Genomic DNA, 14572 nt, shown 5'->3' with positions numbered 1-14572 from the left:
AATCCAATACCATCCAAAGGTGCCAGGTTATTGGATTTTTATGGTACATTTTGCAATCCCAGTGGGAAGTCTTCCTCAAGGAGGGAGTGAGCCAGAGACTTGGTGATAAAATGCCATAGTCTGTCTAACTTCAGGATCTGCACTCCGGTTGGGTGAAGTTCTTCCCCACTATGGGAGCACAACAGAAATCCCGACTACAGAATGCTGGTCCCAGTTAAACTTCTTCTTTGTATTGCCAGGTATGATATTATGAACCTTCAAATGACAGAACATGGTGCTTACGACTACGTGAACATAGGGACTTGGCATGAAGGGTCGCTGGACATTGATGACAACAAGCTGCAGATGAACATGACAAAGATGGTGCGTTCTGTCTGCAGTGAACCATGCACCAGAGGACAGATTAAGGTGAGTTCAACCAATGCTCGGCCTTATGAAGGTCAGCCAACTAGCTGGGATAAGCTACTTCTGCTTAACGGGAACCCAGGGTAAACAAGTCCTCTTATGCTGATGATGGCCACGCAAAATGTGCAACTCTTTTTTTCTCTCTCTGTATACGTCCTGCCAGGTGATTCCCAGTGTTTACTGCTGAAAACACACTCTTTTTGTCTCCCCCATTTGGGCAGGTTATTCGGAAGGGAGAGGTGAGCTGCTGCTGGATATGCACCACGTGTAAGGAGAACGAGTACATGCTGGATGAGTTCACATGCAAGGCCTGTGAATTGGGCTGGTGGCCAAACGCTGATCTCACAGGTAACTGACCTGAGATAATGGGTATCATCCTTGTAAAAGGCATCCCAGGGAGTTGGGGAAGGTACCATATCACTGTTTTAATGTAGAAAGGAGCTCTTCTCATTGCCCGGGTCATTGTTTAGTCGGCAAACCAACAAAAGCTTCAAAAAAATTCTATCCCTGTTTCAGTGGCAATAGAAGTAACTAGTATGTATTTGAATGGGGTTGGCGATTTAAGATTTTCTTACCTTTCACAGAATCACAAAGCATCACAGCACAGAAACAGGCCCTGTGGCCCAACTTGTCTATGCTATCCTAGTTGCCTAACTGAGCCAGGCCCATGTGACCTACATCCCTCTAAACTTTTCCTAATCTTATACCAGTTCAAATGTCTTTTAAAAGTCAAAATTGTACCTGCCTCTACCACTCCCTGTGGCAGAATGATCCAGATGCACACTATACTTGATGAGAAAAAACTGCTCCTCATTTCCATTTTTAAATCTTTCCCTTCTTACTTAAGCCTATGCCCTTAATTTTTGCACTCCCCCCCCCACCCTAGGAATAAACTGTGCAATTCACCTTGTTCACACTGCTCATGATTTTGAAAACCTCTATAAGATCACACCTCTGCTTCCTGGGCACCAGAGAAACCATCCTAGCCTATCCAGACACAATGGGCTGCATATGAGCAATAGTAAATCCACTGGAGGAACTCGGCGAGTTGAACTGCATCTGGCAGGGAAAAGATTTTCAAAGTTTCAGGTCAAAACTCAAGTCCTACACAATTCCTTACCGCCCCACAGATGATACTTGAGTTGCTGAGTTCCTTCAGCAGAGTGTTTGTTGCCCCAGTCTACCCCTGTAAATCCAACCTTCCAGTCGCAGTAACATACTGCTAACTTTTTCTGCACCCTTTCTAGTTGAATGGCATCATTCCCATATCTAGTCCACCACCTAGTCATCCATAGCCGGGGTCTTGCTATCTGATACTCATGCACCGAGTATCCTGTTATTGGTTGGTAGTCCATGGATAGAGAGTGGCTGTTGGTATCACACCCCAGTCACTCTCAGGGACTGCATATTCTTATCTTTTAAGTTTCGTTGGTTTTTCCATCCTTTAAACATTTTCTCAGTGATCCAACAATGAAGGGACTTGAGCCTTGGGTATTATATACTACTGAAAGTGTGCAGAAAACATTGCGTTTATATAGTACAAAAGTTCCTTACAGGAATATTGCATCTAAGTGTGGAAGAAAGCAGTTTAAAGAGATTATCAAATTTTTTTATGTCATTTTAAGCTTTAATTTCTTCTTTCTTCCTGTCCAACAGGTTGCCAGAGGATTATTGTGAAGCACCTGAGATGGAGCGATGTGGAGTCTGCTATTGCTGTGGTCTTCTCTTGCCTTGGGATCCTCGCCACCATGTTCGTCACCCTCATTTTTGTGCTGTACAGGGACACACCAGTGGTGAAGTCCTCCAGCCGGGAGCTCTGCTACATCATCCTGGCCGGCATCTTCTTGGGCTACATCTGCCCGTTCACCTTGCTGGCCAAGCCGACGCTGACCTCCTGCTACTTCCAGAGAGTCCTGGTGGGACTCTCTGCTGCCATGTGCTACTCCGCCTTGGTGACCAAAACCAACCGCATCGCCAGGATCCTGGCCGGGAGCAAGAAGAAGATCTGCACACGGAAGCCCAGGTTCATGAGCGCCTGGGCTCAGGTGGTGATTGCGTCCATATTGATCAGTGTTCAGCTGACCATTGTGATCACACTGTTGATTCTGGAGCCTCCTACCCCTGTACTTTCCTACCCAAGTATCAATGAAGTCTTCCTAATATGCAACACCAGTAACCTAGGTGTGGTGGCTCCCCTAGGTTACAATGGGCTCCTCATCATGAGCTGCACCTACTATGCCTTCAAGACAAGGAACGTCCCCGCCAACTTCAATGAGGCCAAGTACATAGCCTTTACCATGTATACGACCTGCATCATATGGCTGGCTTTCGTCCCGATCTACTTTGGTAGCAACTACAAGATCATCACCACCAGCTTCTCGGTCAGTCTGAGCGTGACCGTGGCCCTCGGCTGCATGTTCACCCCCAAGATCTACATCATCATCGCCAAGCCCGAGCGCAATGTCCGCAGCGCGTTCACCACCTCAGACGTGGTGCGCATGCACGTGGGTGACGGGAAGGCAGCCTGCAGGTCCAACAGCCTGCTCGACATGTTTAAGAGAAAGAAAACCAGCAACAGCAACGCGAGGTAAGGAGATCCAGTTGAGGACCGCTCTGTGCCTTGCACTGAGGGGACCCCACTTTTCTAACACGTAACCATCCCTGGTGCTCAGTTAATGGTCTAACCTTCGCGTGCACACTTCTGCGGTGGAGTCTTGTGAGATGGGGCAGTGATGCAAAAGGCAAGATGCAGAGAATTGTAGATCTGTCATCGTAATGTGAGCAACAGGCATTCAAGTCAATTCAGTGATCTTCAGGGATAGGACCTTAGCTGGCCCACAAAACACAGTAAGCCTTGCCCACACACAAAAAAAACCCTCCAAAATTAAAAAAAATACCTTCTTGTTGCTGTGGAGTCCACTTGGTGTAGTGTTACCAGGACAGCAACATATTGTTCATGGAGCTGTCTGGCAGTTTACAAAATTCTGGTCCCACCTTCCCTGAAGTAGGCATTAGCTCAGACGCCCAAGGCCATGGCTCTAGGATACAGGGACAACCTGTACTTGTCTGGTTAAAGATCGCTATGTTGACCTTTTCCTGGAGCAAAGCACAAGCCAATGTGCTCCACTCTTTATCCAGATGAAGGTATTAAATTCATGACCTCTCCTCATTGGGAAGGAAGCTCTTCCTGTTCTTCTGGTAGTTGGTCATAATCTAAAAAGAGAATTTCTCCTTTAAGCCTGCTGTACTGGTGTGGAAATAATCCCAGCACCTTAAGTTACTGTCTCCATCAGAAGTGTTACCAAGAAACCACATGTATTTTTTCCCAGAATTTTCTATGTGAAGTGTTGTGCATGGTATTTTGTAAACATTTGCAGTGGGTCAGACCACGTACCAGGAACAAGCAACAGAAGTATTCAACTATACTGTATTGCGATTCTGTACCAAAACATACCATCACTTCGCTTGTATTTATTAGTTCACGAAATGTTGATGTCACTGGCAAAGGCTGTACTTATTTACCATCACTAATTGCCCCTGAACTGAGGCAGTTAACAATTAATTACATTCCTGAGTATACTGTCTTCAGCTGAAACGTGTCCTTCCCTGGAAGAAATGGGTGAATCAAATGAGGTTTCGTTTTACGACAAACCTGTACCCTTTTGGTTCACTGCTACTGAGTGGCTTTTAGTGGCTAAAATTCTACCATTTTTTTAAATATAATTTTTATTGAGTTTTCGAAAAGAATACATGAAAAGACAATATCTACCCTCCCCACTCCCCTTAACCCTCCCCCCCATATAAAGTCCTACCTAAAAAAGAAAGAAGAAAAAAAAGAAGAACTGCCTGGGTATTGGAAGGTTTCCACATGCTCCATGGAATTCAAAATAAATTTGGTATACTTATTCGTTACTTTCCCCAAGGGACCAAGATCTTTATCGGAGCACTTAAATATGCCATCCTATCTTTTGTAAATACGGGCGCCAAATATTCAAAAATGTTACATATTTATCTCTTAAATTATAAGTAATTTTTTCGAGTGGAATAGAACTAGCCATTTCATTATTCTATCGATTCATAATTAAATACGAATCAGATTTCCAATCAGGCATAAAAGAAGAAACATGGGCTTGGCTCGGAGGTGGTAGTGGAAATCTGTAATAAGTACTTTGCTTCAGTGTTCACCTGAGAGAGGGACCTTGACAAATGTGAGGACAGCATAGAAAAGGCTGATATGCTGGCACATGTCGATGTTAAGAAAGTGGATGTACTGGACCTCTTGAAAAACATTAAGATAAATGATTCCCGGGACCAGATGGGATATACCCCAGGTAACTATGGGAAGTGAGGGACAAGATTGTTGTGCCTTTCGCAATGATCTTTGCGTCCTCATTGTTCACAGGAATAGTATTAGAAGTTTGGAGGGTGGTAAATGTTATTCCTTTGTTCAAGAAAGTTAATAGAGATAAAGTTAGGAATTATAGACCAGTGAGTCTTATGTCAGTGGTGGGAAAACTACTGGAGAGGATCCTTGGAGAAAGGATTTACAAGCATTTGGAGAAGAATAGTCTGGGTAGGGACAGTCTGCATGGCCTTTGTATGAGCCAAGTCATGCTTTAAGAGCTTGATTGAATTCTTTGAGGAAGTGACAAAACAAATTGATTAATATATAGTAGTGAATGTGATGTATATGGATTTTAGTAAGGTGTTCAACAGGGTTTCCTGTGGTAGGCTCATTCAGAAAGTCAGGAGGGAAATTTGGCTGCATGGATGCAGAACTGGCTTGTCCACATAAGGCAAAGGATGGTAGAAGATGGAACAGATTCTGCTGGAGGCTAGTAACCAGTAGTATTCCACAAGGAACTGTTCTGCGACCCCTGATATTTGTGAATGTTATAAATTTTCTTTGATGAGGAAGGGAAAGGGAGGGTTGGTAAGTTTGAAGATGACACAAAGGTTAGTGGTGTTGTGGATAGAGTAGAGGATTGTCGTAGTTTACAATATGACTTTGATAGAATGCTGAACTGGGTTAACAAGTGTCAGATGGAATTCAGTGTGGAAAAGCATTGTTCAAAGTCCAGAGTAAATTTATTAACCAAGTACATATATGCCACCCACATGCAACCCTGAGATTTATTTTCTGGCAGGAATATACAGTAAACCCAAGAAACAATAGAATCATTAAAAAAACACACGCCCAACAACCAATGTGCAGAATACAACAAACTGTGCAAATACAAACAAACAAATAATAAATAAGCAAACAAACAACAAATACTGAGAACATGAGATGAAGAGTCCTTGAAAATGAATCCACAGGTTGTCGCAACAGTTCAGTGATGGAACGAGTGAAGTTATCCCCTCTGATTCAAGAGCCTGATGGTTGAATGGTAATAACTGCCAAGTATGAAGAGATACAGTTTGGAAAGTTGAACTTGAAGGCATATTACAGGGTTAATAGCAGGATTCTTAGCAGTCTGCAGGAACAGAGGGATCTTGGGCTCCACATCCACAGATCCCTCAAAGTGCCATGCAAGGTGATTGGGTGGTTAAGAAGGTGTATGGTATGTTGACCTTCAATTATTATATTGACCTTCATATAATAGTATGGGATTATGTTCAATCCTATGTCACCAATCGGTTAAACTGCAGCTCTATAAAACCCTGGTTAGATCACACTTGGAATATTGTGTTCAGTTCTGGTCACCTCACTACAGGAAGCTGTCAGGCCTGCATAGATAGACATCTCTGGGTCACCACCCAGTTAACAGGAATCAGCTGCCACTCATTCTCAACGCATCATCTGCAGCCTATTTAAAACCAGCTCCAATCCACAATCGTTGTTCACTCATCCAAACCAGCCAGACTCAACCAGTTGCTCTTAGCCTTGTCATGGTGAGTATCAGATCTCTCTGGCTTTGTGGTCCCTCATGGCTTGTTGTTTTGCAATTTATTATTAAAGTTATTGCTCCCCCACTAAATCATCTATGCTGCTCTGCATTGGAGTCAAGCCTCCTCTCCAGTTCCTGACAGGATGAGTTTACCTTCAATTGACCCAGCAGAGTATGCTCGCCTAAAGGAAGCCATCCATTGACATGAGCTTATGATCTAGAAGCAGCAGGAAAGCATTGACCATCTGTTCACCATTCTCTTCCAACTGTCTGTCTCGATACAGCAACCCTATGACAGTCAACCACCTACCTGTGAGTCCCGGATTCCAATGCCCAGACACTTCAATGGATCCCCAACCCGATGCCTTGCCTTCCTGTCCCACTGCATCCAACGTTTCAAGCTCTAGCCATCCCTGTATGTAAGGGACCAAGCCAAGGTTGCCTTCATGATCTCTCTCTTGACTGGCCAAGCTCTGACCTGGGCAGCTGCTAAATGAGACAATAAAGAAATTTGCAATAAATGGGGAACTTACCGCTGAGATGCGCCAGGTTATCAAACATCCGGGAAGTGGAAGGGGGGGCAGTGGATCAGATACTTTGCCTGCACCAAGACTCACACTCGGTTCTGGATAACAGTGGAATTCAGGACCCTCACGGCAGAGTACAGCCAGAACATGGGAGCACTGCTGGCTCATTACCATCACAGCTGCTCAGTCTGCCCATTGCATCAACCCAGTAACTTGCCGTCCCCAGTTGCCACTGTCCCTCGGAATCACACCTACCACCCATGTGCCCTGCCTTAAGTCCGCTGTCCACAGACCTCTCAACCCACCTGAGTCCGCACCTATGGAAACGAGGATGGTGGAAGGTGGCCCAGCGCACCTGGTTTGCCTGCTGATGGATTCACATTGTCGTGGGTAGTGTACCTGGTCAACTGGGAAGGGTACGGCCCAGACGAGGGGGCTTGGCTGCTGTTCGGTTTCATCTTTGATCCATCGCTCATTGAGGAGTTCCACCTGACCCATCCACATCAGGTGCTGGCTGTAGAGGGGTTCCTGTCAGGCTTGAACAGGCAGACACCTTGTAGTCTCCACTCTGTTATCAGGAGACAGCAGCCACTTGTTTCCAACTCGTCACCTGCAGCCTATTTAATCCCAGCTTTCATCCACAGTCCTTGTTCCCTCAGACAAACCAGCCAGCCTCAACCAGTCGCTCTTGGCTTTCTGGTACCTTGTTGTCCTGTGTATCTGTTCGCTCTTGTCTTATGGCTTGTTATTTCACAGTTTTTTTATTAAAGTTATTGTTCCCCACTAAAATATCTCCACTACTCTGCGTTTGGCTGAAGCCTACTCTACATTACCGGACAGAAAGTGAAGTTATCCCCTGTGGTTCAGGAGCCTGATGGCTGAGGGATAATAATTGTTCCTGAACTTGGTAGTGAGCCCTGAGGCTCTGGTATCTTCTTCCCAATGGCAGCAATGAGAAGAGAGCGTGACACTGAGTCCTTCAGAAGATCATGAAATCTATAGTTCATTGTCAATTTAAAAGTACAATGTTTAAAGAGGAATTACATGCTGCTGATCGTAATGAAGGTAATAAAGAGGTACATTTAGAAGTATTGGGCATAAAAAGGGCCCAAAGGATCATTGGGGATCCGAGTCACCCCAACCACAAACTGTTCCAGCTACTACCATCTTGGAAATGGTACCACAGCATAAAAGCCAGAACCAACAGACTCCAGGACAGCTTCTTCCACCAGGCCATCAGACTGATTAATTCATGCTGTCACTATTGTAGTTTTAATCTTTATTGACTGTTCTGTTGTGTATCTTACTGTACATACTATTTGCTATAAAATCACTATAATTTGCACATTGCACTTTCAGACGGAGACATAACGTAAACATTTTTACTCATGTATGTGAAGGATGTAAGAAATAAAGTCAATTCAATTCAATATTGTACATAGCTGGCTGTGGTTCACTGGCACCATCTTGGATAGTTGACATATTAATTTTACAGTTTGAATGAACTTGGGCTACTATTTTTGGAACTAAAGAGAATGAGAGCGACTTGATGGTGGTGTGCAAGATAATAAGAGCCATAGATGAAGTATCTAGTCAGACACTACTTCCCAGGGTGGAAATAGGTAATATGAAGGTAATAATTTTACAGTGTTTGGAGGAGAACAGGTGGGGTAGGCTCAGGTGGTTGCTAGAACCCACTGCCAGGGAGGTGGTAGAGGTAGATACACTAGGGACATTTAAGAGACTCTTGATAGGGACATGGATGAAAGAAACATGGAGGGATATGGGAGGGAAGGGTTCCATTGATCTTAGAATAGGTTAAAAGGTTGGCCTAAAGTCGTAGGCCGAAAGACCTGTATGTGCTCTATGACTCTGCGACGTTCTACACTTAGTGGCCACTTTATTAGGTACAGGAAGTTTGTGCTTCGCCGTTGCCGTAGCCCATCCACTTCAAAGTTTGATGTGTAGTGTGTTCGGAGATATTCTTCTGCACACGACTGTTATAATGCATGATGATTTGAGTTACTGTCATCCTCCTGTCAGCTTGACCTCTCATTAACAAGGGCTGCGTTGTACTGTTCTGCCATGTTCTACACTCTGTGGCCACTTTATTAGGTTCCTCCTGTACCAAATAAAGTAGCCGCTGAGTGTATGTTCACGGTCTTCTGCTGCTGTAGCCCATCCACTTCAAGGTTTGACGTGTTTTGTGTTCAGTGCTCAGAGACGCTCTGCTGCACACCACCGTTGTAAGATGTGTTTATTGGGGTTACCATTGCCTTCCTGTCAGCTTGAGCCCGTCTGACCATTCTTCTCTCACCGCTCACTAACGAGGCATTTCCGCTCACAGAACTGCCACTCACTGGATTTTTCTTTTGTCTCTAGCACCATTCTCTGTAAACTCCAGAGTCTGTTGTTTGCAAAAGTGCCAGGAGGTCATCAGTTTCTGGGGTCTCAAACCACCTCATATGACACCAACAATCATTCCACAGTCAAAGTCACTTAGATTGCATTTCTTCCCCATTCTGATGTTTGTCTTGACCATCTGTGCATGCTTTTATGCATTGAGTTGCTGCCACGTGATTGGCTGATGAGATGTTTGCATTAATGAGGGGGGGTACCTAATAAAGTGTATGTCCAATGTTTAAAACTTCCAGTCTTCCAAGTGCTGGTCCAGCAATATGCCAGGACATATTGACATCAGGTGAAGATTCTGACTATCTACTGCACCTGCATCCTAGTCACACTCAAATCTGTCCCATCATCGGCAATCCTGATCTCTCCATTTTCCCTAGAGCTGCCACCACCAACACCCTCTCTGTCATTTGACACCACTGACCTATTTTCCCCTGCTGACTTAGGGGCTTCTCTCTCCACGTGTTAGATCTCATTTAAATCTCTTTCTATCCCCCTCCACCTTTACACTAACTTTGCTTTCAATTTTTTTCCCCATCACCCCATTATTAAGGGCTACTTTCAGAAAAGGCATCCAAATCCTCAATGTGAACTCAATTCAGTGATTCAGCATAATATTCAGGGGAATATTAAGGAAGGGGAACCATCATAGCGAACTCAATCTTTCCCTCAATCAACCCCTGCACCCCCATCAACACTTGGCCTATGCCAAGGATTGACATCCACAATCTCATACAGGCTCATTACTAATTGTTCTGTGGGATGTCCTTGTTAAAAGGAGTAAAGTTTAAGATTTTTATTTAAAATATAACCATTTTTTAACAATTGCAGTAAGGTGGTTAAAATTGCTAATGTGTTAAAGTTGGATGCTGTATTCACAACAAGCAAAATTTTGGCTCTGTTGCATCAATCGATAATTCTCTTCACACCCATTGTGTTGGGATGGGGGAGGGAGAGAAGGACAGAAAAAGCAAAAAAAAGACAAGACTCAGGAGCACTGGTAATCAATCAAAGACTGTCAAATTCAGAATGGATACATGGAGTAGAAATCCTGATTCACCCAAGCAAGGAGATAATGATCATATTTGCATAATGTTATTGCTTCTTTGTATGTTCATATTTTGTGGAATAAAGTAGCTGTCTGTTTCTTATTGAACCTCATCTTACCAGTTATTTGCTCAATTTATCTTTGGATGGCACAGCATAAGTGTCTGACTCCTGATACAAGCTGGATAATAGTATGAACGAGATAGGTTCAGTTTGGGCAAGCCCATTAACCAAAAAAAAATGGCCAGGGCTTTTTACAGAATGATTAAACCACCATAAACAAGAACATATGTCAGGGAGGGTCTTTAGAGCAGGGGTTCCCAACCTTTTTGTGCCATGGACCCCTACCATGAACCAGGGGGTCCAAGGACGCCAGGTGGGAACCCTTCCTTTAGAGTGAAGCACCAAAGCACTTACACACTAAACTCAACTTACCACTGAAATCTTAAGGCATTTTAAATGTTAGATCAATGTAATAACTTAAATTATTGGCACCTAGTATGGGCCACAGATACAAATTACTCTAACATCAGGCTGTGCTCCCTCCTTGAGGCTAAAACATATTCAGACCCAACTTCCTTGATTGCACATCAACCCAAGGAGGGACTGGAGTGGAGCAGATTGGCCACTCTTTATGCAGAGCATCCTTGCACGCAATGGGGCAGAGTTAAGGGAAAGACGATAGTGTGGAACATCTTCAAACTCAGACACTGCACCACCATTCTGTCACATCACACTCCCCTACTCACTCAACCAATACGTGAGCATCACTCACAGTATCAGCCGACAGTCTCTGCAGGTGTGGCCTAAAGACTTCCCAGCCCTGTGGGACTGGAAAAGTCTGCCAGTGATTCCGATATAAAAATCCTCACAGCACATAATGACTCAGAAATATCAACCTACACCACCGCAGATGAACACCCTGCTGCGGAAGTGAACTACCAAAGGCAGCATCTAGTACACACTTACAGAACATTTTGTCTGTATGGCTGTACAAGGGCTGCACGCTTCCAAATCAATCCCCATAACTCAAGCCTTTTTGTTTCTTGTTTAAGTGTTGATAATTCATTTAAGGCAGTCTATTTCAAACTACTAGAATTATTCTCTGCAACAACACACAAAATGCTGGAGGAACTCAGCAGGCCAGGCAGCATCTATGGAAAAGAGAATAATTGACGTTTTAGGCTAAGACGCTTCAGCAGGACCATTCTCCTTTTGTTCTTCGGCCAACAATGTCCCTCTGATAATGGTCCACAATCAGCGGGAACAATTTCTCTTTCCTACTTCCACTAAACCCCAGATGGGCTGCTGACTGTGACTGGTGGCATTGCTGAAGGTTTTAATCGTGTAATCTCTTGGCCTATAAACACCCTGCTCAGTGGAAGAATAATTCTGCTTTGTCTCCGATGTTCTCTAATAGTCAAAAATCCACAAGACCTGCAAAGTGTTGTAATCCTCTTGTGATGTGTCTGTGGTTGGTCTCAAAAAAACATACGGGAGTTTGATTTCTAATTCCAAGTGATTCCATAGATGCGCGTGGTGACACAACAGCCAGTGCTGCCGTCTTACAAAGGGCTAGTATGCTGTCTTGCAGCGGGTTGTACTGCTTCCCCATAGCTCCAGCCAGCCAGCATTGATCCTAACCTCCAGTGCGATCTGTGTGGAGTTTGCGTGCTCTCCAGGTGACACAGTGGGTTTCCCTCTGATGCTCCAGTTTCCTCCCACATTCCGAAAACGTAGGTTAAACCGGCCACTGGAAGTTACACTCCTGTTGAAGTATCGAGGGCAACTGATAGATTATGGGAAAGCGTGAGGGGGAAAGTGGGAGTCATAGGATTGCAGTATCAACTTGAAGGGCTGAGCGGTCTGCTATGTAGTAGGAAAATACTGGAAATATGAGAAAATAAATATAATCTTACTGGAGGTTTGTCTCCCTGGCACTGACTGAGTGGGATTGCATGTAAGTGAAGGTGACGGAAAAGCAGCGCCCCGATGCCTGGGTTGGAGGGTTCAATTAAAAGGACAGATTAATTATGCTTCCTTGCAATTATGAAGAATGAAACAAGGCTTAATGCAGAAGTTATAATACTAATGCATATAAAGGAAGAATTAAGTGATTCCTTCTGTGGGACATGTGGACTAGAAGCAGGAATGTGCCAATTGGCTATCCAACTCCTTCAGCCTGCTCCACCATTCAATAAGATCATTGCTGAACTCGTCGTAATTGAAACTCAACAAACCCACTTGAGTAATCTCTCACCCTCGTGCTTACCAAGTACCTATCTTCCTTTATATCAAAAGCATTCAAAGTCTCTGCTTCTACCTTCCGTTGAGGAAGAGAATTTGAAAATTCATGATCTTTGAGATAAAGTCACCTCATCTCCATTTTAAATGGGCAACCCTTAAGTTTAAACCTGACCCCAAATTCCAGATTCTCCCACAAGAGGAAATAACTTCTCAACACTCAACCCATCAGGATCTTTCAAGATCTTCTTTAGCTCAAACAAGTCCCCTTTAATGCTTTTCTAAAGTCCAGTCGATTCCCCTAGTCTAGAATAAGGAAGAATAATGTTACAGTTTGGTCGGTATGTCAGAAAACTAGAAAGCAAGCATCAGTTGATATAATGGCTGGTAGAAATCTGGAACTCTTCTCACAACAGACCTCAACCTTAGGAAACCACTCAAAACACCACTGAGGGAAGTAGAATCTTGGACACAAATAATATCAAAAGGTAGTATGCAAGGTGGGGAAGGAAGGAGTTGAGAGAGGTTAATTCAGTAGTGAAATAGGCTTGAAGAATCGAATGACCTTCTGTGCTTCCTGTAATGGTCCTGTTCAGGGTATTAATGACTGCTGTACCATTGCTTCTCTGGGAAAAAAAACTGAAATCTGGTCATCCTTCTGATATATTTGTATTCGTGTATCTCTTTCAATTTCAACATTGATGACTCCACATATGCAAGTCTAAAAGCAAATGTGTAAAAAGTGGTCAAGTTGTAACTGGAGTATTAAAATAAGAGACATAGTGAAATGCACCAAGTGTGGACAGGATTGCAAGGGTGGGAGAGGAACATCATGGTCAAGGCTAGAGGTGTTGGGGAGAAACACGATGTGATGGAAATGATAAAATCTGATACGAAGAGATCAGTTAAGGTAAGTCTAACAAATGGCTGAAAACAAGAAGTACTAGTCAAAGCAACACACACGAAATGCTGGAGAAACTCAGCAGGTCAGGCTGCATCTATGGAAATGAATACACAGTCGCTGTTTCAGGGCAACGCCCTTCTTCAGGACTGGAAGGGAAGGGGGAAGTCGCCAGGATAAAAAGATGGGAGGAGGGGAAGAAGGGTAGCTAGAAAGCAATAGGTGAAGCCAAGTGTGTAGGAAAGGTGAAGAGCTGGACCAACATGTCAGAACAGGAATGGGAATGGGAACTAAATTGTTGTGGCACTGGGTAATTCTGCTTTGGTGGATGGAGCGGAGGTGCTCAACAAAGCGGTCCCCCCCAGTTTACGACGGGTCTCACCCACGTAGAGGAGATCACATCGGGAGCACCAGGCACAATAGACGACCCCAGCAGATTTGCAGGTGAAGTGTTGTCTCACCTGGCAGGACTGTCTGGCGCCCTGAACAGAGGTGAAAGGGTAGGTGTAGCACTTTGGCAGCTTGCAGGGATGAGGGCAGGAAGGGAGGTTAGTGGGGAGGGGTGAATGAACCAGGGAATCCATGTAGAAATCAGAGAGTGGGTGGGGCGGGGGGGGTAAGTAAAGTTTAGTGGTAAGATCCCTTTGGAGATGGCAGAGCTTGCAGAGAATGAGTGTTGGATGCGGAAGCTGATGGGGTGGTAGGAAAGGACAAGAGGAGGTCCGTCACTGTTAAGGAAGCAGGAAGATGTGGTGAGTCCGGGAAATGGAGATGCAAGTGAGGGCAGCGTCAATGATGGAGGAGGGAAACTCTGCTCTTTGAAGGAGAGGACGTCTCTGATGTCCTAGAACGGAAAGCCTCGTCCAGGGGACAGATGTGGCAGAGACAAAGGATCGAAGAAAAAGGAATAGCACTTTTGCAGGAGACAGTGTGAAGAGATTGGTCAAGAATTGGTTGGTTTCTAAAAGATGTCAGTTGACAGTTTATCTCCAGAGATAGAAACAGAGAAGTCAAGAAAGTGGATGGAAGCATCAGAAATGGACCGAGTGAATTTAAAGGCAGGATGGAAGTTGGAGACAAAGGTGATGAAATTAATGAGCTCAGCATGGGTGGCTGAAGTAGCGACAATGCGGTTGTCAATGTGG

The 14572-nt window shown here is 44.4% G+C and overlaps 1 protein-coding gene across 1 annotated transcript in view; it reads left to right on the top strand.

Moving 5' to 3' along the window:
* LOC134350167 (metabotropic glutamate receptor 1-like) overlaps positions 1–14572 on the top strand; it is a 202146-nt gene that overhangs the window by 171946 nt on the left and 15628 nt on the right. The window contains exons 6-8 of the mRNA XM_063055133.1: positions 240–408; positions 627–753; positions 2062–2992. Coding sequence (XP_062911203.1) covers positions 240–408; positions 627–753; positions 2062–2992 — 1227 coding nt within the window. The remainder of the gene's footprint in view (positions 1–239; positions 409–626; positions 754–2061; positions 2993–14572) is intronic.

Source organism: Mobula hypostoma, chromosome 8, assembly GCF_963921235.1.
Source record: "Mobula hypostoma chromosome 8, sMobHyp1.1, whole genome shotgun sequence".
NCBI classification, from domain to species: domain Eukaryota; kingdom Metazoa; phylum Chordata; class Chondrichthyes; order Myliobatiformes; family Myliobatidae; genus Mobula; species Mobula hypostoma.
Note: the sequence above shows the minus strand (reverse complement) of the source record. Positions and strands in the feature narration are given on the sequence as shown.